Source organism: Silurus meridionalis, chromosome 25, assembly GCF_014805685.1.
Source record: "Silurus meridionalis isolate SWU-2019-XX chromosome 25, ASM1480568v1, whole genome shotgun sequence".
Classification (NCBI taxonomy): Eukaryota; Metazoa; Chordata; class Actinopteri; order Siluriformes; family Siluridae; genus Silurus; species Silurus meridionalis.
This window is the reverse complement of record NC_060908.1, coordinates 2,294,906-2,319,971: the sequence shown is the minus strand read 5'-3', so window position 1 is coordinate 2,319,971 and position 25,066 is coordinate 2,294,906. Positions and strand designations below refer to the sequence as shown.

General features: G+C 40.5%; 1 protein-coding gene across 2 annotated transcripts in view; it reads left to right on the top strand.

Moving 5' to 3' along the window:
- pappaa (pregnancy-associated plasma protein A, pappalysin 1a) overlaps nt 1-20,248 on the top strand; it is a 92,542-nt gene extending 72,294 nt beyond the window's left edge. Inside the window, exons 16-23 of one of the 2 annotated variants that reach the window (XM_046839707.1) lie at nt 396-579; nt 791-992; nt 1,119-1,314; nt 2,844-2,991; nt 3,406-3,521; nt 7,616-7,687; nt 8,704-8,802; nt 18,047-20,248. In XM_046839707.1, the coding sequence (XP_046695663.1) occupies nt 396-579; nt 791-992; nt 1,119-1,314; nt 2,844-2,991; nt 3,406-3,521; nt 7,616-7,687; nt 8,704-8,802; nt 18,047-18,151 (1,122 nt within the window). In that variant the 3' untranslated portion in view covers nt 18,152-20,248. Of the gene's footprint in view, nt 1-395; nt 580-790; nt 993-1,118; nt 1,315-2,840; nt 2,992-3,405; nt 3,522-7,615; nt 7,688-8,703; nt 8,803-18,046 lie in introns of both variants that reach the window. The other variant, XM_046839706.1, reaches the window with a different exon arrangement.
- The last annotated feature ends 4,818 nt before the right edge of the window (nt 20,249-25,066 follow it).

The following is a 25,066-nucleotide window of genomic DNA, read 5'->3' as shown; positions in this document are numbered from 1 at the left end:
TTCTTTGCAGACCTCATGCAGACCTGCAAATGTACCTAAGGAGAGGAATTATTTGGCAAAATGCCGTCTCGGCTGATTCACAGAGGCTACAGATTCTTCTGTAAAGTGTAAGATGATACTTTACCTAATTGCTACAACTGGATAGCAGTGGTTTTAAACTTATGACCCCCAGACATTTTGGCAAATGCTCAACAGTCAATCAACAAATCTTTCTCATAACAAAATGGAAAGTACTCAAAAAAAGGGAACTAAAATCTGAAAAAAAAGAAAAAAACTTGTTACCCGTGTGATGGTTCCTAATAGTAGCACGCAATCGTGTGTATGTGGTGTGTCATAATTCCTCCCTTTGGTGTGTCATAATTTCTAGTTTTGCTTGCCCTGTTTACCCCATGTAGTCAGGATCTACAGTGACCATCACCTGTACTGATGGCAAGTGGAACAAGCAGGTGTCCTGTGAACCTGTCGACTGTGGCCTCCCTGACAAGTACCATGTCCACCCTGCCAATTTCTACTTTCCTGAGGGCACCACCTATGGCAAGAAGTGCACCTTCCAGTGCAGAGAACCTGCTCAGCTTGTGGGTGAGAAATGTCTACCAGAGTTACTGCTTACTTGTTAGTGGAAACAAGCCTGATTCGAGTAAAGAATACAAGCAGGCCTTTAATTTGCAAGTAGTACTATTGAGTAATATTAGAAGGAGATTGATTCAAATCTGTTCTAAAAAATCTTTTCAATGAATCGTTAGCAACATATGAACTGTGGTTTAACTATTTGGTTTTAATCTTGCAATAGGAACTAATAACACCCTGACATGCATGGAGGATGGCCTGTGGTCCTTTCCAGAGGCGTTATGTGAGCTGCGTTGTCCTGCTCCTCCGGTCATCCCCAATGCTGTCTTGCAGACCAAACGCTGCAATGAGACGGGTCTCAAAGTGGGCTCACTTTGCAAGTACAAGTGCAAGCCTGGCTACCATGCCACCAACAAGCCCAAGAGGTACGTGGTACTGTCAAACTGTTTTAGTCTAATTAAAATCCTTGTTTAGGAAGTGCTTCATAGCTCTCTCATAAGTCCTCAGGTCGTGTCCCAATAGTTTTACCACTCTCTTTGTTTTCTTCAAAGGCGTGCATTTAAGATGCAGTGCACTGAAGATGGCCGATGGCTAGAAGGATCATGTGAGCCAGTGATGTGTCCTCCACCTCCACCGGTCTTCCACGGCATGTACCACTGCACTGACGGCTTCCTTTTTGACAGCATGTGCTGGCTCCAGTGCCAGTCTGTCAACAGCACGACGAAGCCGTCTGCTCCCTGCAAGCAGGTCAGTTATTTCCTTTCTGTCTCTCACATTGTGCAAGTTCGCACTCTTTCTGACAGAGTTCGTCATTTGATGCTGGATACCGAGTTCCAGGCAAATCATTATGCCATTTGCATCCTTTACCTATTCGAGGCAACAAAGTCATTAATGGACTGGTGATGTGCATACATAGAGATTAGGCGTTTCACCACCACAACGATGCATGTTTTCCCACAATAGCACTGCCTGTTTTATTCTTCTTATACCAGACGTCTACAAAACACTCACTGTCTCCTGAAGTCAATATAGTCAGTGGTGGGCGAAGTACACAAACCATGTACTTCAGGATTCATTTGGTAAAATATGACTCCAGTAAAAGTAAAAATGCTCCCTTTAAACTTTCACCCACTTGAGTTAAGCGACAAAAGTTTTTGCGTTCAAATGTACTTAAGTTTCCAAAGTACTGTGATTTATTATGGCTATAATTTCCCTATTATCATTTTTTTCACAAGACTTTACTAAATCAACTCAGTTTACGTGGAAAGACTCAAATATGACTCTCAGCACACTGATCTATTAATAGAATTATATTTATGACTCAAACACTGATTGATTTCTAATAAACTTATTATGAGCCCTAAAAAAATCTATTCAACTACTTCAGGAAAAAATCAAGCAAATAAGTTTAGAATTCAAGTCTACTTAGTAACTGATTTCATTTACTTCTTTCCGTCCACCACCGAATATAATAATCAGAAATAATTAAAAACTCAGTTTTGAAGTTTCCTCTGTTGGAAAATCCGACAGAAACTTTATTAATCCCTGACATAGATAGATAGATAGATAGATAGATAGATAGATAGATAGATAGATAGATAGATAGATAGACAGATAGACAGACAGACAGACAGACAGATAGACAGACAGACAGATAGATAGATAGATAGATAGATAGATAGATAGATACCTATTTAGAGCATATTTATTAATGTTCAACACCTCCTAACCAATCAGGATCCGGCATGCAGATGTGCTCCGGGATGAACGAGTGCAACAGAGTTATCTTTTGCCTCCTTTCCTCTTGTGTCTGTCCATGCGATTTTCCATCTGGTTTAATTTAAAAGAACGAGTGAGTGGTTTCAGAAAGTAGAACAGGAAAGTGATTGAGTAAATGTCCTCTTCGTGCACACACACGCACACACACACACACACACACACACACACACAAGGCGAACACAGGCTGCTGGATGACTGACCTTGCCAGCAACATCTCTGCAACACCCCTTTGATGTCCAATGACCTCATGGTGGAATTCGCAGCATGGCAAAAACAAAATCAAGCGTTCCGCCAGATGTAATCCTGAATGTTTTCGTGTACATGTCACACGCACAAAAAAACATTCCGCCACTATGATTCAGTTAAGCCTCCTTTTAATTGCCTGGTATTAAAACTGTCTGAGAAGTTCGAGTCATTTGTCCTTTAGATTTGCTGATACGTCCGATACAACTGCTGTCTCAAGATGTTAACGGCGCCTTGTCACATATCCACAGCAGGGTCCACTCTCCAACATGATCCGCTGCAGGAAGGATGGAAACTGGACCGGGTCTTTCCAGATCTGTCCACAGCTAAAGGGTCAGTGTGCTTTACCGCGGAACCTTCACCCAGGCATCCGGCTCAGCTGCAAGAAAGGACACGCCATAGGTGGGCACTTTCATCACAGTCATGCTGAATTATTGTATGTGTGTATGTGTAATTGTATGTGTTGCCTCTACCAGGAAAAGACAGCATTTTAATAGAATAAAATTAAAGATCACAGAGTGGCCTGAGGTCTGAGGTTTTGTAACTAGTATCAGCCACTTTATAGGAAGCTGAGCTGACACTCCTGGATAGAGGAATTTCAGCTTTTAAAAATATATTTTTTTAACAAGTGGAGTGTAAAAGAAATTCTTTACGCTCATTTATGCATAGCCTGGTATTCATTTTCACAATTCAGGGTGCCAACATATTTGGAATTCACCCTATTCACAGAAAATAAGCTTTTTCTTTTTTAACTTGTACTTCATTTTTGAATTATCTCTCTATTTCCTCCTTTCTTTCTTTCACACACACATATAGGAGCAGAGTGTGAGCTTTCATGCAGGGACATGAACAGTGATGTGGTCATCCTGCCTGACAACATGACAGCTAGCGGTGTTCTGGAGCACCACTGGATGAACCCACCCAAAGTCACGGTGTGTTTTCTTCTGTCGCACAGGACACACGCTCTCTTACACACACACACACACACACACACACACACACACACACACACACACAGCACCATAGACTCAGTTTATAAAAGAATGTAGCTTTCATTGGATACAGATTACAGATTGAAGATCTTCGGCTTGCTGGTGATTCTTATTAGATATCGAAGCTTAAGGCTGGGGGGAGGGGGCGCATAAAAGCAAAAAATAATAATAATCACGTACCTTACATTATACATTTATAGGAAATAATTTCTGTCTAGCCATCTATCTGTATACAGACTATACAGACTGTGTGTGTGTGTGTGTGTGTGTGTGTGTTGTCATTCTTGTCTAACCTTGCCCTCGTTCAATTGTTGCACATTAGATTCCCAGTAAGGCCTGCTCCAGCATTTCCAACTACCTCACATTTGAAAAACGGTCTGATTACAGTAATCTCTGAGCTCATTTCAAGTGCGACGAGGCAGAGGCCAAGTCTTAAAGTTAAAAAGACGGTCCGTAATCACTATAATTTCAAAAATGGCCCTATTATGGGCACTAATAGAACAGCTTGATATGTATTAACCTGTCAGAAGTATTCTAATGATTTAGCACTTGTTGTTGGAACAGGCTGTAGGCGTAAGTTAACACCTGTCTGTATAAACACACAGGGCCTTCAGATGTCTTCTGACTGAAACGCGGATTAAGACTTTAACCGAGGCAGTGTACCAGGTCACGCCGTTGGATAGCCGACAAAAGTCACCAGGCGTTTAGGACTGATTTAATCACCGGAATCCATTAAATGTTGTTCTGAAGGTTTTTTTTTTGTGCCCCACCAAACACCCCCCAATCCACCCTCCCCCACCACCACCACTATAGATATAATATCCAGTCACGGAGGTCCGGCTAAAGCAGAGTAATTTCTTTCCCTTTACATGTATAATTATTTCTGCGATTGTTGTTATTGTGCTCCGCATTACTGTTGGCGTTACTCATATTTCTTTGTGATGGGAATGTTGAGTCAGCTGCTGGAGAAATGAAATGACACGGCGATGATTGATTGGTTGAAATCGATCCGGTTCGTGCTGGGGTGGGCGGTGGAGCTGGGACGCTAGGGGGGAAGAGGAGCCCGAAATCGATGTCGCTGAAGCGGGCCGGGGCGTTGATCCGAGGTGCGATCGATCGCCGCTGCGTTTCTCTCTGCTAGCTCGCCAACCTCGCCGCACCAGTGTCAATCGATAGCGTCTGAATTCCACAACACCTGTTCCTCGTAACTCCGTGCAAGGACACGCTCAGGGGCAGCCGACTTTTCTTTAGAAAGCCATGAGAACCAGCCAATCTGTTGCTTTTATAGACATCTGGGCTTATTAACCTGGTTAAGTTTAGCTGTTCTCAAATGTTAGCTAGTTACACGTGTTAGAGTAAAGTTGATTTTTAAAATCAATGATTTCTGGAAGCTTTATGACTTTTCAATGTAACCCTACTGGTACAATCCTAAAATACAGCCCTGCTTCAGTGTTTAGGATGCCATTATTCAACAATTAAGAAAATATTATTTCAGCCAAAATTCCATAAAAGTCTTTTTAGGTATGCACCCCTGGATTCTTCATTCTCCAGGGCAGATCGTCTCAAACCGGTTGAGATCGGATGGGGCGCGTCAGTGGACAGCCACTTCCAGGTCTCTCCAGAGTAGTTAAACAGGGTTGAAGGGGTCAGGGCTCTGGCTGGGACACTTTAGGACATTCACAGTGCTGTTCTTTAAGATAAGTTGATTTGGCTGTGAGATTATGGTCGTTGGAAGGTAAACCTTTGGTCCAGACTGTCCTGAGTGCTGTGGAACAGATTATTATTGTGTCTGTATTTTGCTCTGTTTAGCTTTTCCCTCAATCCTTCCCAGGTCCCTCTATATCCTTCTTTATATTACCAAAAATCAAAGCACACTTTGGTTAAATACAGGTAAAAGTATGAGAGAGAGAGAGAGAGAGAGAGAGAGAGAGAGAGAGAGAGAAAGCTGGAGGGGGTGCTGATGGTTCATGCTGGCCCTTCTAGGAAAGAAGGGCTAATATTAACCTCTAATTAATTGCCCTAACTTTTTATTAAAAGGGGAAAGAGCTAAATTTGATAGCAGGGATCCAGCGGGGGATTAAACAGAAGCCCGAGAGCTCCGGCTGATTGGATTTAGGCTTGTGGAGATGTGTAAAGCGATGATGTAATGCATATCCGAGTCTAGAGAGCATCAATAACTACTGCCTGTGCATGCTGAACCATACAAATCTAATCTGATAATAAGGAATACGGATCGGATCAGGCATTGTGTGCTCTATTGTCAATTTTAGCTTAAACCTATGCACACCTACGAACAAAAATATTACAGCCATATGAGTTTCTTCTCCAAATTATCAGCCTGAAGTTGGAGGCGCACAATTGCATCGGACGTCTTTGGATGTTGGAGCATGAAATTTTCCCTGCATTTGAACTAGGAGACCTGAATCTGTTCCAGCATGATGATGCACAAAACCAGCTCCATGAAGAACTGCTGGGATGGGATGTGCTGGGATGCTGGGATGGAGTGGAAGATCTCCTTCTCTAAACCCTACTGAGTATAAATGTGAACGTTGACTGGATTACTACAACCGAATAGTCCATTAATTTTTTTTACATCAGATCAAGAGTAGAAACATTATACTATAAAATACATAAATATTATGCTATTGTTTATTTAAAAAAAGTAATTGACGGGAGGCGATAAACGTCAATTTAATCTGACACACAGTGACCCGAATCGCTCCTTGTCTGAGTGTGTGTGTGTGTGTGTGTGTGTGTGTGTGTGTGTGTGTGTGTGCGCGTGTGCGTGTGCGTGTTATCGATTTCCCATCACTCCCAGCAGTCTTCAAACACTGAAATGTTTTCTCTACTCATCCGTCCTCTGATCATTTGTTCCCCACCTTTTTCTTTTCATTGATTTGCTGACTGCTAGGAAATGTAAAATACCTTAGTTTGCAGGGGCGAGTAAGCGAGAGAGAAAAGTGAGGAGGCTTTGTATTTGTGTGTGTGTGTGTGTGTGTGTGTGTGTGTGTGTGTGTGTGTGTGTGTGTATGGTGTTTGAGGTATATGTAACTGTATAAGAATATAACATAAGCTAGCCAATAGTAAGAAAACCCCTATGTGATCTCTGGGTGTAGCTCTTATCTTAATCCCCCTCAAGCCTGCAGTAAATCATGCGGTTCATATTTTTCTTTCTGGTGTTGTCTTATTATTATTGTTTTTCTGTTTTCCTTTTTTTATTTCTTGACTGCTTTCTACTGAAGAAATGAAATGACACGGTGCTGATTGATTGGTGAAATTGATCTTGTGTGTGTGTGTGTGTGTGTGTGTCTACGGGGCTGGGGGAGCTGGAGAACTGGGGAAAGAGGAGCCTGGATCAATGGTGCTTAAGTGGTCTGGGGGTGGCACACACACACACACACACACACACACACACACACACACACACACACTAACCCACACACACAATTAGGCATTCCTGACCAAAATATCCAGCATTCCCTTTAAAAAAGAAAAACACTTACAATTAATTCTATTGTTCATTAAGTGAAACTGATACTACACTAAACAGTGGCATTTGAAAAAAAACTTGATATAACTGGCTCACTGACAAAGAATCCACTGTTTTGCAACTTGTAACGGCTCGTAATTAGTGCACTGCTTTCGGAAACCGTTTTTGACGTTTCCCACCAATGTCATGGCCCTAGCAAACCTGTTGCTACACCTCCCGCTATTGAAAGCATCGCTGTGACAGCCGCTTCAATGGCCTCCGATGGCTCCGGGGTGACAGAGCAGGAAACAATCTTTTATTTAAAATCATCTCTGTTCTCGAAGTTGATCGACTTTCCCAAGGTGTTGGATTTGGATGCCTTCCAAGTTTGGAGTTCTCAATGTGCAAAGACATTAAAGTCATTTCTCATCTTTCCGACCGTTGTGCTATCGGGTGACCTCCCTTTTCACTCAGATTGCTGTTCTGGTTGGTATGTGACAAACAAACAACAACAAAAAAACCTGTCCTATTTCAATAAATTCTTTCTCTTCTCTTATACCAACAGCATATAACATGCACCATGGGCCTGAAATGGTTTCCCCATCCTGAGGTCCTCCACTGCATCAAAGGCTGTGAGGTAAGTTCTTCAGGAATCTCGTTTCTCCAAGAAAGTTTAGAAGGACAATCAGCTTAGACATGAATAGTATACAGAGTCTATCTTTCCTCTTCTGCCTACATAGCCTCACAAAGACATGTGATTGGCTATAGTTGCTGTGATTGGTAGGGCTCCTCCCACCTCTTTTATAGCTACAATAGCTATATAGTAGCTTCCAGTAACTATAGGAGAATTACAAATTCTAAATTCTGGGATTTTTTAAAATTGGAAACTTTCAATGGGAATTAAAGAAAATTAATGGAAATAAATTGAGAACTTACGAAATTGCAGGTGAGCTTATAACAGGGAAATTCTTGCAGGATAATTTTTAGTTAAAACAACCAGAATTAATGCAATTTCACTTGAATTTCTACCTGCACATTCATCAACCACATGCACACAGTACACTTACTGCAGGATCACTGAGGTCACGGAAGTTTCGGAAATTAACCGGAAATTTCCACGCCCCTTTGCAGATTTTTGCATCTGACACTGGAGACTCCTTTCATAAATAATGAATGAATGACATTAGAACGACTGCTTGAGTTATAAACCTGGAATGTGCAGGAGCGTCTGTTAAAGCGAACGAATCAACACCTTTTCGGCAGTCTTCTGGTCAACATTGCATCCGTACTGGAGAATTTCATTAGGTGTAAACTGAACAAGTTAGTTTTCGGAAGTGTTCTAAGCAGAGACCAGATTACGTTCAGTTCTCAGATGGGGCTGTAGTTTGGCCCGTTTCCCAGAACACATTTCGCATTTGCATGTTTCTGACGTAGCGTAGACGTAAAACGAGACTTCCACAGCTGGTGTTAATGCTTTTCAGATGAATAGTTACCGCTGGTTGCAGTGGCGTTTGCATAATGGTTTTATAATAGTACTGTAATCCAGATTAAACATGTCATTTTGCTTCAGGCTAATATTCTGGAAATTTCTTGATATTATTATTAGCTATTCTTAGCCATTCTTGATCTTGTTCGCTTTTCCCTCTTCTGCAGCCATTCCAGGGTGACAATTACTGCGATGCCATGAACAACAGAGCATACTGCAACTATGATGGAGGAGACTGCTGCCAGTCCACTGTCAAGACTAAGAAGGTAAGCCATTGTTATTATTTACTGAGTATGGTGAAACAATGATTAAAAAGGACTCTTGGCTATGAGTGAAGACTACAGTGTTGCTGTAAGTTAAAGGGGACACTTATTTCAAAAACTCAAACATGACCTACACCAAACATCATCGTCTTCTTCTTTTTCTTCTTCTTTTGGCTGCTCCTGTTAGGGGTTGCCACAGCAACATGACCAAACCATCTCAATTCAATTCAATTCATTTTTTGTTGTATAGCGCTTTTAATAATGCACATTGTCTCAAAGCAGCTTCACACAGATAACGCACTAATAAAAGTATGTACAGTGGAACCTCGATACTCACGACCTTGACATTCGCGACCTCGATAGTTCTGAGAGAAACTCGCGAAAAACCTGATAGTTGGCGAGAAGCCACGAGTGGTTCGAAAGTTCGGAGTAATATGTCAAAACAGAGTTTGTACTAATAAATTACATACAAATGTTTAAAAAACTATTTTATTGTTGTATTGTTCTTTTAAAGTAGCAAATAAAACATTTATGACAAGTAATTTACAATTTTTGCTGAGTTCACAGTACATGTTCAATTCCCCTTGAAAAAGTAACCATTAAATTGAGAGTCAAAACCTCGCCATTTTTTGTTACTTGCAAAGGGGTCATAGAACGTAACCCCCGCGAGTATCGAGGTTACACTGTATATATTTGTTTCTAATGAGTGAGCCAGTGGTGACTCTGGTGAGGAAAACCTCCCTGAGATGTCATGAGGAAGAAACCTTGAGAGGAACCTGACTTAAAAGGGAACCTCATCGTCATCTGGGTGCCACCGAATGTCCATTCATCGTTGTTAAAATGTTCAGTGATGCGCGATTAAATGCAACCTATAGTCCTAAACCATTGTAGAAGACTGTTGATATTAATTACGAGCCAAATCCATCCTCAATGTTCATGAGTTGCTCAGTGGACCCATCCCCTGGTTCAGTAAGTTCAAGGATCTTCGGGCTGAATCACGTCTCTCTTACCTCATCGCCAAAACGTCCTACCTGCTCAGTCCCACTTATAAAGTCATTTTTAATCCTGTCCACTGTACTCGTCCCTCGCAATGAAATCACAGCATCTTCAAACTCGCCCACCTCCAGCTCCGTCTCCTTTTTTTTTTTTTAAATGCCTACACCAATCATGATCGTAGTTAAAATATTTTAATGGTCTAAAAAAAAGAGAGGTTTCTATAACATTAAATAAAATAAATAAATATAAATTGTCACTATTTCATAAGTAAAAAAAAAATGTTGCATTGGAAAACACGCATACCAACTTCTTGGCGTCATGTTCCATCACACCACTTCATCATTTTATTGATTATTTTCTTATAAGAGCATGCCACAGCATGTTTTATTCCTTACTTGTGTAATGTGATATTATGAAATCATATATGTGTGCAGCACACATAAGCATACAGGATTTATTGACTGTCAATCCAAGTTCTAAACCAAGCGAGGGTTAAAGTGTCTTTCGGTTTCCCTGCTCAAAGGGCCAGTAGGTGTGGACACACATTAAAACCTGTTGTGAGTGGAAAAAGAACAGCGACTACTCACTGAGTATAACTAGACTTTAATCCTGCATAGCAGACAGCCTCATCTGTTTACAGTGACAGGAATATGATTCGAATTGACTTCGACGATTATACAAAGTTTACATTGGAAGAGTTTCCCTCGCTAAAGTAGTGATCCATTATTATTCTAGGCGCTGCCAATACGTAGCACGTATGCTGCCAATATGCCAGTATATGATTCACTGAAAACCTTTAAAGGCACCAACGCAGATGTGTTTAGTTCTCGTAAGGGTTGCAAACCCTTAGCGGTAATCCAACTGTCTAATAATACGACGTAATCCAGTCAGGTGTGTTCGTTCTTCGAACAATTCTGGTCGACTTCAGACAAATGCCTCAAGAAGAAAGAAAAGCGCCCATCGTTGGAGGGGAATAGAGCAAATAAATATGCTCTTAAATGCATGACGAACCCACAGACCCTCGCTCTTCCATGATGTTGTCATTTTGGCCATTGTAGCTTGTGCCTACTCCAGAAAGCTGCTGTTTGTTGGGCAATTACCCAAGCCCTCCAGCAGGATGGCAGGCTTTTCCAAAGCAGACCGATGCACAAGGAAGTCTTTTCTGCGAACCCTGCTGTGTCTGATGGCCTTTAAACCTGCAGGGAGTGTGGACGTTCTCCTGAAGCTGCATCCCAGTTCCAGATGGAGACCTCAAGCTCTTCAGGTTCTGACATCGATTTTTTCGGATTTCTAAGATCATGACCAGATTTGGTTTTAGAGCCAAATGACCCATAAATGAGCAACCCATTGAAAGGAGTAACTTCAAAGTACTCCTGTTTTTGCTCGAGGCAATTTAAACCGATCTCGTCTGATGACCTAGCATTTCCATCTGTGCGTTTAAGGGTGTGGAAGATTTATCAGTGAGGTGTTGCTGAGGTTTTAGTCCTCCTTTTCCTCTTATCTCCCTTTCCTCCCCTCTGCGAGCCCCCCTTGACGTTGAGCGGTACATGGCCTTCCTCGAGCTTGTCCTCTCATTAGCAGCTCTGTAAACATTGCAGAGGTTTTACGGTCAACGCTGAGACACTCGCTTCTTTAGGCAGTAACCTTTCCGTCTTCAGTCTCATCCATCTACTGGTTTCTTGCCATTTTTCTTACCTCAGGAGCGGTTTGAACTTTTGGCAGTGGTGCAACTGTGAGGACACAGGCAGCGATGATTCATTAAGCCTGACTCTATTAGAGGACGCGTTTTGGAGGGTTCGCTATGTCCTGCCGACGTCATTGAGCAGACAGAGATCTCAGCAAGAGTTGAATGAGTGCCAGACGAGCTCACCAGTGTTGACGGAAGGTTCAATTTCTCTGCGACTATTAGCCAAGCTTCTGGTACACTTTTCTCTCTAGTGCATCACAGAGTTCTTAGTCCAAGATTAGCATGGTATCAGAGTTTATATAGATGCATATCTTTTTGTATTGCAAGCAAAAACTTTTTTGCTTGGTCAGATCAGTTTAAAAACCGACAATTGCCAGAAAATTGTCAACCCATGACAAGCTTGTGCAGCCTATATCTTTGCTTTTGTGGCTTATTTATATACCTTAAATGGCCCTAACAGACAACATTTTTTTTACTTTCCTCAAAGTCCAATGCCTAGCAAGGAGTTTACCTGTTATTGTGAAAAACAGGCCCTAACACTGTTTTAGAAAAACATGATCCTTAGACCTCAGAACTGCCATCTTGCAATCTAATCCTCAGGAAATCTCTCTTCTATGCCGTAATGATAAGCGGATCACCTACCTTCCCGATCCAAACCCAGTTCAGACGCCAGGCATCTTTTTCTGGCAGTGCTTTAAGCGAATATTTCAGGTAGACTCCAAAAAACTGAACGAAAGATTTTCGAAAAGGATACAGAAAGTTGCTCCGAAAAATAACAAATCATAGTTCGATTGATGGATTGCCAGAGAGGGACGTCAGCATGAGCAGATGAAGGAAAAAAGCATGAGGGATTGCCTTAATTGAAGCAATTACTGTTCTTGGCTACTGCAAAGTCAAAGTCCAACTGGTTTTTATTTTGTCTGCATCGTCAGTTTATTCATCATATTATCATATCATACATTAGTCAGGAAAGCCTATAAACACGTTTCCCTTCAGAGCGGCGACGGGCACGCATTAGCGCGAAGATAAGGACCGGTCTGACTTTGAATTGCACTTAACCTCGCCTCGCTAATGTTTTGTTGATATAGGCGGCTGAGATACTATATGACTATTTGTTATGCCTTGCTAAGTGTAGTTTATTCGAAACAGCAGTGGGCATGCTACCTTGGTCTCCATTCGACTGGGAAGCAGATGTTTGCATCACGACCAGCAGAACAAATAAGTATTGAATGCTGCTGACAAATGTTGTCTTAGTGAACCCGATGCTCATCGGGAAGCTGAATCTTTGAGTTTGAACCGTTTCCATATGTCTTTGATTATAATCATTAACTTAAAAGAAACAAATGTCATGAAGACTGTTGTCTGTGTGACTATGAAGGTCCATTATGGTATTCATAAATAATTAATTGAGTGCATGATGGTTGCGGCTAGGCTTGGCTGTCATTTTTTATTGTCGTCACGTCTAGGAGGGAATTTTTACTGAAAAGAATAACATGTCCCGTGAATAAAAGTCATCATGAAATGGATTTTTGACCACGATTTGATTCTTTATGTTAACAGATTTCCTTTGCAAACAGGAAGTCCAAGTGATAGACTGGTCTTTGACTGTCAGAACCATTCAAGATATGCATACTCCCAACAAATCTAAATAAGTCGGACAGTAGCTTAGTATGATATCCAAACATGGAGATCAAAGTGCTTGGTCAGTCTAGGGAAGTGATGTATTGTGTATATGTGGTACCATGGTAAAAAATGTTGAGACGCTGCCAGGATGTACTTATCCACCGGCGTGTGAAATGCCTTACTGCCACCAGCAGTCGCAGTTGTTTTGGTGTTTCAAAGCCCAGTTTCAGCGCTTGTATTTCTCTTTTTTCCTAGCGTCACTGGACACTGAAACCGAGCGCGCTGATTAGTTTCATCACCTACAGATGTGCTTCTTACCACTCGTTTCATCAGGCTCCACCCTCAATCTTCTAAATGCCCACTGCCACGTACATACATACTGTAAATTCTATACAATACAGTAGTGTAAATTTGCTAAATTATGAACTGTTTAATTATTAATACACTACAGTATACTACTCCCTACTGATCAATATTCTTTAAGACTCCTGGGTTGGCTAGGCCATGTCTGGACTTGCGATATTTCAAGTTACGACGGGGTTGCTGGATCGCATCTCCATCATAATTTGGTAACACTGAATCTGAATGGAGGAGTAGTTCTGGAATCATTTGTCAAATTTGGTCATGCACGGTGAAACATAGCAATAAACAAAGCAAATATACGCGCTCATGTCGATAGTCTTGCTGTGCTCAGAGTGACTAAGCCGGGCAGTTCTCAGATCCGCCAAGATCCAGCGGTTGTGACACAGCACACGATAAGCAGGCCTCTGCCAACAACTTGTGCGATAAAATCGGAGTACCCTTGCTCCCTCCTCTTCAGGGTGAACCCCTTTGCAGCTTCGGTCCCTTCTAGCGCGATAACCCCAGAGCGAGGGAAGCAAAAGCACTTCCCGCTGCCTGCATGTTTGTTTTCCTTCCTTATCTCTTTCTGGCACACTCCTCTACCCCTCCTCCTCCCCCTTTTTCCTTCCATCTTTGGCTGGAGATTTGAGTATTAAGGAATTATGGGTGACTGGATGTGCATTAGTTCTCTCCGGGACTTTGAATGTGCGAGGCTGGCGGCACGTAAGGTCACCGCAGGATCCAGTACTAATGACTGCAAGCTGTGGCGGGACGCTCGCCGACTGAACGGATGGACGGATGGACGGATGGATGAATGAATGTTGCTGGTTGTAGCAAAGAACAGGGCTGCCCCAGTCCAACCCCTTCACCCCTTCCCTTTTTCTTCTATTTGCCTCCCACCCCTTTAATATCCCCGTAGAAGGAATTCCTTTATGGAAGTGGGAGGTACCGCATGAGCTGCTTTTCATGCACCCGAACTTTGTTTGTACATTTTTGCGCCCTGGCAAATCTGGTGTGAGAGCTGAGCTTGAGGCAATTCTTCTTTATTTTTTTGTTCTGCAGATGTTATGCAACATTACAGAACATCCTGATCCTGAAATAATGGTTAAATCTGTGAGAAAATAACAACACCAATATGGGATACACCAGTGTGCAGTTTCTTTGTGTTTTTTTTTACATACAGTCAATGCAAAAAGTGAAATGTACTGACAAATACATATTTGTTTTGCAAGATTTGAAATGTATTCTTGCTGTTTTTCTTGCTTGTTTATTTATTCATCATAAATTAGCTTTAGATCCAGAAGTGATCCTACTATAGGTGCATAATAAGGGCAACATGGGAATAGACCTTGGATCAAACTGAAAGAAACCCACTGAGATACAAGGAGAACATACAGACAGTAACCTGAGCTTAGGGTCAAACCAGAGACCTTGGAGCTGGGAGGCTGTTTCCATTTTTATGTAAAACTTTGATATGTATCTTTGGACCATTCTGCACTTGCCCTTGGGTAGCACTTTAAAAGGAACCTTGGCAAATGAACCTGAAACCTAGCTAGACATGACCTTATTCATTTTAACTATGGATGGCTTCTGGGAAACTATAAACACATATATGACTGTTAGATGACTGCTACAAGACAAGCAAATTGGGTACATCTGTACTGGTAGAAGCAACTCCTCGTTTCTAAACTTTGATATTTATATAAAGTATATATATATCATTGTGAGGGTACAACTCAAATTTGGCCACAATAAAGTTAATCAAAAAGTATAACATTTATCACAGGATTGATCAAATGCTCCCCGAAAGTCTCCTTAAGTTTCGAATGGAATGCAATGAATCTCAGTTCTCTTGTAAAGAGGTCTTATGCTTTCTAGGTGAAGGAGACTTGCACTTGATGTTAATTTGTTTGAAAGTTTAAAAAATATGGAATTCCATAAGGCATTCCCAGGACCCCTTTGCATGTTCCTGCTCAGGGCCAGATGTGGCAGCTGGCATTCCACCCTGAGGTCAAGGTCAGAGAAACCATGTCAAATTTGCCACCCACAATCACAGTGTAAAGGAGACATGAAGAAGGCAGGGTTTAAGGGAACTAACCAAGTCCTGGGGGAAAAACAATATGGAATTGCTTAAGGTTTTTTTAAATCCACCAAGATTTATCTTTATTATTATTATTATTATTATTATTATTATTATTATTATTATTATTATTAACCTTTCTATTAACAACAATAATGCAAAAGAGACCCGAAGAAGTGAGTTCTTTTGGTTGAAAATAAACAGCATGGGGTTATGTAAAAGAACGAGAAGATACTTAAGTGGAGGAAATGCCACTCGGATGATTGGCAGCTGGCTTTGATATGTGTGCAGCTTTTGCTCGTAAAGCTTTCGCAAGTTACTTCTGGGAAGCCACCTCCTCCCGAACATGGTTCTCCTCTCTTGGGTAGTGACAACACCATTCCTCATGGACTAACTCTCCCTTTCTGAACCCCTGTCCATATCTCGCCTGTTTTTGAAAGCTGCTCTTGTTGAAGCACGCTAGCACCCTTTTACTCAGCTTTGACTCACTGATTTGAACTCGTATTTATCAAGCACTGCTTGCTTTCTGCATAGATACTGTATATCTATTAGGCTTTGGCTTTTCTTGCAATTATCTAGAGGTGATATAACTACTCTGTATCAACAAAAGGCGTATTTGGTTCTTCTTCAAAATTTTACTACAAAATTGATTAGGATATCTTCAGATTCGGCAGCATTACTTTGCCTAAAATAGAAGACCTGTTCTAAAATTACAATGCGACTGTACACAATGTGAGCTCAATGAAAATCTGGTTTATATGGGTTGGAATGGAAGATCTTAAGTGGCCTGCTATAGAATTCCAACCTTGTCCCTATTGAACACCTTTGGGATGAATTGGAATGCTGGCTGCACCCCAGGTCTATTCGTCCTACATCAGTACCTACATTTTACATACACCCTTGAGGCTGAATGAGCACAAATCTAGACAATCACCTTTTACAATCTAGTGGAACATATAGGTGGTTATTATAACAGCAAACGGGGACTAAATGTGAAATCAGATGTTTATATGGATTCTGACATTTTGGATACCCTGAGCAAGAACACTCTTCTACAAAGAACTTTACAATAGGATGTTCCTTTGCTTCAAAAGTGGAAAAATATGAATCCTCTCCACAGGCTGTTTATGTACTCACAGGCCACCAGCCACAACTGGGTTATGAATGTACAAGTCTTGAGTTGCACATGTGGTCCTTGTTTTAAGTGATGAGGTCAAAAAGAAGCCAAGGCATTTCCCTCTGGGACGGCACAGCAGCTGGTGTCAGTGACGCACTGCCAACATTAAATCACGGTGTCAAGTGCCACCGGGTATGGCCGAATGGCATTCAGACGCTCATCGTGTGGTACCCACCACAGTCCATAGATCAGAGATCCGATAGATAACGGATAAATGTTGAGCAAATTAAGCTGCAAATTAGTTTACAAGTTTTAGTGTACTAAAGTTCTAAAGTTAGATAGATAGATAGTAAAGAGTAAAAAATTGGTGGAAACCTAATTATAGCCAGTTTGGTCAACACTTTTCTTCGTTCCCTATCCAGTAGGGGTACTTACATTTACATTTACATTTGCGGCATTTGGCAGACGCCCTTATCCAGAGCGACTTACAACTGAGCAGGGGAGGGTTTTAGGGCTTTTGCTCAAGGGCCCAGCAGTGGCAGCTTGGTGGTGGTGGGATTTGAACCTGTGATCTTCTGATCCAAAGCCCAATGCCTTAACCACTGAGCTACCACCTCCTTAAAATGATTTACGACCTAATAGAATCACTTAGAACTATTAAGATGCTGGGCTTCTTAACAAAAAAAGTCATGAGTTCCGATCAAAGGAGGGTTAGGGTTACGGTTTAGCAGTAGCTCAGTATTTAAGGCTTTGGATGTTGGATCTGAAGGTTGTGAGTTCAAATCCTAGCCATACCAACTGCCACTCTTGCGCCCCTAAACAAAAGGCCTTCAACCCCATCGCTGCTCAGTTTTATGAATGATATAAATGTAAGTTGCTCTGGATAAGGGTGTCTTCCAAATGCCGTACATGTACTGGAAACCCATGCCCTTGTTTAAGACCCTTCACCCTCATTGGCTCAGTTGTATAAATGAGATAACTGTAACCCTTTCTGGATAAAAGCGCCTGCCACAATAATAAAAAAATCTTCGAATCAAAGCAAAATTTTCAATGAAACCACAGCTGGTTTGATTTAATTACATATCCAAATGTCCTAATGATGATATGGATGGTTTGCATCATAGAATTGAGGTGTTCTCTATGGAGAAATGAAATTTTTAGCACCCACATGCCCAGTTTGGCTGGGATAGGTACTCAGGTAGATCTTGGCTTGCTTGGTGGTGGAAATAGTGATACCGTGGATAAGTTGTGTTATGGTACAGTAATTTGCCCAGGCTTCCATTCATCCATGGTCAGTGTCAGATCATTACCATTGATTGATAGGACATGGGTGGATTGTGCACATTGTACATTCCATTAATCCACAGCTTGCTGAAATGTTCTGATCTTTCTTCCCCTCTAGGTGATCTTCTTTCCATCATCGTGCGATCCGCAGACCGATTGCGCCTGCCGGGACCCGAAAGCACCAGAAAACAGGAAAGATGAGCACGTGTACTCTCTGGGCTGAGAGAAAAGAGTGCAGCCATGGAAAGCCCAGCTATAGACTGGGTTCAAGCAAGATATTCTTCCAGATATGCTGCTTCACAAGTGTACCTCTCCTGTCCTGTCTCACTCTTCCATGTCAACGTGTCTCCCTGCTATCATCTGTCACGTCTTGGAAGGTCTACCCATTTCCAACTCATTGGGAAGAAGAAAAAAAGGATAAAGCAAAAGAAGACAGGTGTGGGTATGAGAATAAACCCATGTGTAGTAAAGAAGGAATGTTTTTTTTTTCTCTCATCAAACTAGAAAAAAGAGGATCGATTCCGGTTTGCATGCCTATCTGTGCCAGCTTTCAGTGTTCACGGCTATTTTGCTGAAGTTTGTTCAAAGTTGATGATGGAACACAAAATCAGAGGAAGCTTTTAGGAGAAATTTGCAGTCTTGAAACCCCAAGGGCTTAGATTTTTTTGCTGATTTTTTTTTTTTTATCAAATTTTTTTAATTGATTCTAGATTGCAAAAGGGGACTAATGATGTCCCAGAATACAGGGTGTATACCAGGGGTAGGAACACGTCCTGCATTAACAAGTGCGTTTCCTTGAGAATTAAGTCTTGATTCAAGGTACAGTACAAAGGACCTAAAAGTTCGCAGGTAGTTGTTTTGGGGGAGAAAAAAAATCAGCATCGTAAACCGAAACAATGTCTAAAGCTATTGCTAAAATTCTATCGCAAGTCTTTAAATATAACAATGTATTTTCAACCCTTTCGACCCAAAACCAACACGAAAGTGAACTCGCCATCTTGCTGCTACTCCTGCTGCTACATTGCCATCATGGCCAATTTCTTTTTTTTTTACACAGCTTGAGTTCTGACTGCCTCAACAGTTACCTCAAGATGCCAGACTCATCCAAAAGATGTATGACATCAAGAATGCAGATTTAACTTCTGAATGTAGGGTTAGCACGTTCAGACGTATCACCAGCGTCGGAAAGTCTGAAATCTTTGAATTTGCCAAATTAACGTTGATTTAGTTTTCTGTCAAAATCTTGTCCACAGTGTATTCGCGTACATGTGCCAAATTCCCTACACCAGCAATTCTCAAACAGGGGTCCATGCACTACAGCCAGGAATTAACATTTCACCAGTTATATTATATTTATTACAGAGTTCTTATAGTACACAGTTGGACTCAAAAACAAGTCGAATAACGTTGTCGAACTGTGGCTCAAAAAAAAAAAAAAAAAAAGACTACTTACTTACCCTCTCCTATTCATGCTTATAAGCATTGATCTGAGTGTGAGGAAGTAGCACCATTCCATTCCATTCCACCCAACAAGTTTTGTGTTTTTTGGATTCCCGGCTGTGGCATCACAGGATCGACGCAGGATTTAAACTTGTGATGATCCTAGATCTCTATACTTAGGTCCAAACTAGTATTGAACCAATGATTAGTTTTTTGCAGCTGGATGCTCGATCCATACTCGCACCACGGTATAGCGAAATGATTCTCATTTTTAAGGTTTCTTATGTCCACATCTGGACACTTTTCCAGCTGCTGCTTCATAGCAGTACGCCAAATTAGCATGCCTGTCTACTCCGTTTAGTACAGTTACATATTAGTATTAGAAAATGTTTGATTTTTACAGTCCAAACCTTCCATTCAGCCGGTCTCTTCACCCTGCATCTGAAATCCAGCTTCCCAAAGCACCGTATGGCTCTAAACAAAAAACTTCAGGAAAGGCATGGATGAAAGCGGCACAGATCCCTTAGGCATAGCAAAACCAAGGAAGTCATTTGAGGTGAATGTCATTGTAAATACTACATAGAGGCTTATCAAGACAATGATTGTTTGTTTGTTTTTTTCATAGCGCTTCTATTAGTTGGGGAAAAAAAAAACTTCCATTTACTTCATTTATATTTCTTAAAAAAAGAGAAAATTACAGAAAAAAAAAATCTATGTATTGGTAATCAGTATTTGTATTAATGACCTCAGATACTGCACTTTTGAGTAGCCATTAAAGGGAAAGACTCCAAACTTTTAGAGTAAAAAAAACGCTGCTATTGTAAAATGTTGAATTTAAAAACACACACACACACACACACACACACACACACACACACACACACACACACACACGAAAAAAAAAAACCCAACAACAATAATGGTATCAAATATGGTATTGTGATATTCCTCTCTTTGTGGTTATTGTGTTTCACCTGATTTTAGCGGTGGAACAGGATGAAACTTGTTGTACGTTAGATTTCACGTGCCTCGTCTGGAACTGCAAAACAGGCTTTAATATCAGTACGTATTGTTCAGAGAAGGATTTGCATCGTACAGAGAAATCATTGTATCGTATGTGTTGTATATGTCATTTTTATTTGTTCGTTTGTTTGTTTGATGCTTTGATCAGCCGCTGGCACAAAGACTTTGTGGAGTATTGAAGGATTTTATTTTTTTTTTGTAATGAAGGAACTACATAGAAAAAAAAAAGAAATCTCATTGAAGCCAGTTTATTGGAGAAAAAAAAAAAAATATATCGTATATATCGTATATATATATATATATATATATATATATATATATATATATATATATATATATATATATAAATAAAATTCCAAGAGTGGACAAGAAATATAATATAAAAAAATTTAAAAATTTTTTTTTTTTTTTTATTGTCCTGAAAGAGGATTTATGTTATTATTACAGCGATATGTTATTGTACTCTGTATGGACCATTTTTCTTTTTTTTTATTGCTTCAAAAGCGAGACTCATCAGCCGTAACACAACACCAGTTTTCCATGAACAGGATTTCAGGTTGACAGCTGGGAGAGCCAAAGCTTTCGTCTTTCCACGTGTTCTCATCCACCGTTTCATCCTCTGCTTTCCTGCCTTTTTTTTTTCCACAACCAAGACCAGAATCCAAACTGTTATTGCTTTACACTCTGCTTCTTCCTTCTTCTGTCCCCTGAAAAAAAAAAGGACGCAGTCTTTATTAAAGCCATATATGTTGACATTTTCCGACAGGATGCTCGACTCTGCTGTACACACCACAGGATCTCTGTCTGTACCTCATGCCTGTAGTGTTTGCTGCTTTTTGATTTTTGATTTTTTTCCTCGGTATCCTCGTGATTTGTGTCTCTCGGCAATATGTTACAGTGTAAATAGTAGAACTATTTATTGAGAGTGTTTTTTTTTTTAAGTTATATTTTTTAATGTTCATGTAAGTTATTTTTACATTCGTCTTATAAACGTTATAAAAGATGAAAAAAAGGACGTGTTCGTTTTGGAGGGCTCTGTTTTCTTATATATTGCTGGTTTGGATGCTCACGATGTGATAAAAACACTCACAGTGGATCATTTACTCAGTACGAATAAATCTGCAACAACGTAAAGGGATTCCTGAGTGCTCTCAATAATTGGGAGTTTATTAGGATTTTCTCGTGAACCGATTCCGGTCCCTGCATACGTATTTGCATTTTGGGGGGAAAAAAGCCAGAAAATTCAGAGATTCATGACATTATTGTTTGCTTTGTGTCACTTACGCGTATATACAATTTGCTGCGTTTCATTTATTGTATTTGTATTTTCTTTAAAAGTCAGTTAATGCATTGCAGTAAAGCAGATCTCAAATTCTGTTCAGAATATCGGCTAGTGAAGTCAGTTAGGGAGAGAACAAACACGCCGCTTGGGATGAGAAGCATGCGCCGAATGAGAACATGGAACCGTGATGGCTGCAATGAGGAAGTCGAAGCTTTGCCGCTGCTTTAAGCGTAAAGCGCTCGAATGCATAAAAAAATCACGGGAGCTCTATCAAAAACCTTAACGAAGGTCTGCATCCTTGTAAACCTCGGCGTGAGAGCGAGTAAACACTGGCAGTACCAGGTGTAAGAGGCCCGAGAGGGCAGCACAGGTGGGATGAATGGCAGCGCTGCTCCTTCTAGCCTGCTGCCATGTTTGTCCAGGTGTCAGAATGTGCACACACACACACACACACACACACACACACACACACACACACACACACGCACACATAATTACGCACTGGAGTCTGACAGACGTCTTTCCTGCATGAGTCACAGTTTCTCTGCAGTTCCTGATGCGACTCCTCGGTCTTTAAAGTCAACTTTTTTTTTCAAGGATTTATTTATTTTACCTGCTCGGTGATGATTTTTTTAAAAACCTCCATTAGGGACGTTTTGCATAAAAAAATTGCGAAAATCCTGACAACTCCAACAGTTTCCTCACTTTGGGCAGGTGTATCTGAGTACAGTGTAACTAGTGATGTATTGAGGTGTATACGTTTTTACAAAAAAGCTTGTGTGTCTTCGCTGTGAGACTCTGCTCAAGACACACACACACACACACACACACACACACACACACACACCATCCCGCTGTTGAATAATAATAATAAAAAAAAACGAAATTTCTAACGTTATTGGGTTCCTGTGCTGATTGCTCTGATATGTGTATAATCCCACTGCTCTGCTCTCTCGTGTACACCATGAATCCTCTAACAGTGTATCTGATAACACACATAACACACATCTTCACCTTCTTCAAACCAAACCATTCCAAGCTTGTCCTGTTTCTCCAGATCAGGCCTAGAAAGTGCTCCGGATCATTGCCCGAAAAGTTCCTGATGTACTGTTTTTTTTGTTTATTTTTGGTCAATCGATGAAAAGAATGAAATGGTTTATTTCTCTGTCATGTAATGTGCATAATAAAACACTGGTTAACTACGAAGAAGGCGTCTTTCTCCACTTTGTGAACGCCTGAGATGTGGAAAAACCTGGCTGAACACAAACCTGGTGGGAAGTGCAATATTTCTACAAATGTTGATTGTAGGAAAACCTGGTTTCAGGTTCTACATAAAACTTGTAATGTTTATTAGAGGCACAACTGGAGAACCCTTCAAGAGCCTACTGTGCCTACATGGGAGCTTAGTGGTTAAAGCATTAGACTTTGGATCCAAAAGTCGTGAGTTCAAAACCCAGCCACACCAAGCTGCCACTCCTGGGCCCCTGAGAAAGGCCCCTTAACCTCATAGCTGCTTAATTTTATGAATGAATATGATAAATGTAAGTTGCTCTGGATCATTAGTCTTTTCGGTCTGCCGAAAAGACTAAATGTACTGAAGCGTCTCAGAATAGGCAAATAATGACCAATAATATGGAATAAAGAGGTGTCTTTGAAAAGCTCATTAGAAAATTAAGCCTTTTTTTGTGTTTGAATCGAATTGAATTAAAAATAGAACCTTTGATCATAAAGAATCGGTTCATCGTTGAGAGTTTTCATATTTCATCCAGTCATACAGTTCATATAAACAGTATTCCAAATAAATTTGTTTAAAACTGTCTGTCTGTCCGTTCGTCCGCACCTCCTTCTGTCTGTCCATGTATTCTATTCAATTAAGGGTTCCTAGTCTCCAAAAAAAGAGGGATTGTCATGTCTTCTTCTTCATCTTTTTCTTCATCATCTTCTTCATCCAATTCTTAAGCATGTTCTTTATCTACTTCTTAATTTTTACATCTTCTTCCTTTTTCTTCATCTTCATTATTTGCTTTTTTGTTTTCCTTTCCATCTTTTTTTCCCCCATCTTCTTCATCTCCTTCTTTGTTTTTTTTCTTCATCTTTTCCTTCATCATCTTCTTTATCTACTTCCTTTTCTTCTTTTTCTCCATCTTTTTCCTTGTTTTCAACTTCTTCATCTTTTTTTCTTCTGGCTAGAGCATCTGTAGAAGACCATAGTAATTTGGCAAACTCATTTGGGAGGATCCAGGCTTTTCCTTTTACAGTTAGAGAATTTCCACCACTGTCTGTGATGAAAACACACACACACACACACACACACACACACACACACACACACATCATCAGTGAAACTACAAATTACTCTTCAATCCTTTTGCCCAAATTAATGGCTTTGCTTTCTGTGATTGATGAGGCAACTGTCTGGCCGAGTTTGGCTTCTTGGCCACTGAAAATCCTGCTTGCAACTTGAATCTTCTTTTTATCTTTATGTTACTACATCTAGGAATAAAACAATAATGACATCTGCTTAGAACTTTAAATCTTTTGAAAAAACCCAGTGAAGATAAGATCATGTGTATGTGTCAGTAATAATGGACCAGCATTCACATTGTGTACATTCACTTCTGACCAGTCCAAGTTGTGTTCAGGGCAACTCGACCCCACTTACATTCTAATCCCACATTCATCAACAAAGCTTCGGAAAGTATTGCTAAATACAGTATGTTAGCATTTTAGGTAGGTTTGTTTAGACACTAAATCTCACTACGACATACAGCCACACTGAAGGAATAACAGTGTTGGATTTTTCAACTACTATTGTTAATGTTACTACCAATTAAAAAAAGATATACGTTTTTATAAAATCTTGGCTATTGAGTGTTTAAATCTTTAACCGCATCCAATAGAGTAATAGTGATTAATGCGTCTCTGTTTGGTATTATAATAACCTCCACTCTTCTGGGAAGATGTTCCACAAGATTTTGAAGTGTGCTTGTGGGAGATTTGTCCTCATTCAGCAACAAGGGTGTTAGTAAAGTCAGGTCAGGTGATGAGACCTGGTGTGCAGTCAGCGTTCACCTTCATCCCAAAGGTGTTCAGTAGGATTGAGGTTTAGAGCTCTATAGCAGGAGATCTTCCACTTTAACAATATCTTCATGGAGCTGGCTTTATGCACAAAGACAGCCAAGCTATAATAGAAAACATATGGAGTATGTAGATAACAAAACTAGTCTTAATCCTGAATATGTTTTATATTTTAGATTGTCCAAATTAGCCACATTGACAGTGACAGTTTGACAATCTTATGGCATTTGCTCATCAGATTCACGAGGTAGTCACCTGGAAGGGTTTTCAATTTACTGGTGTGCCTTTTCAAGAGTTCATTTGTGACATTCCTTC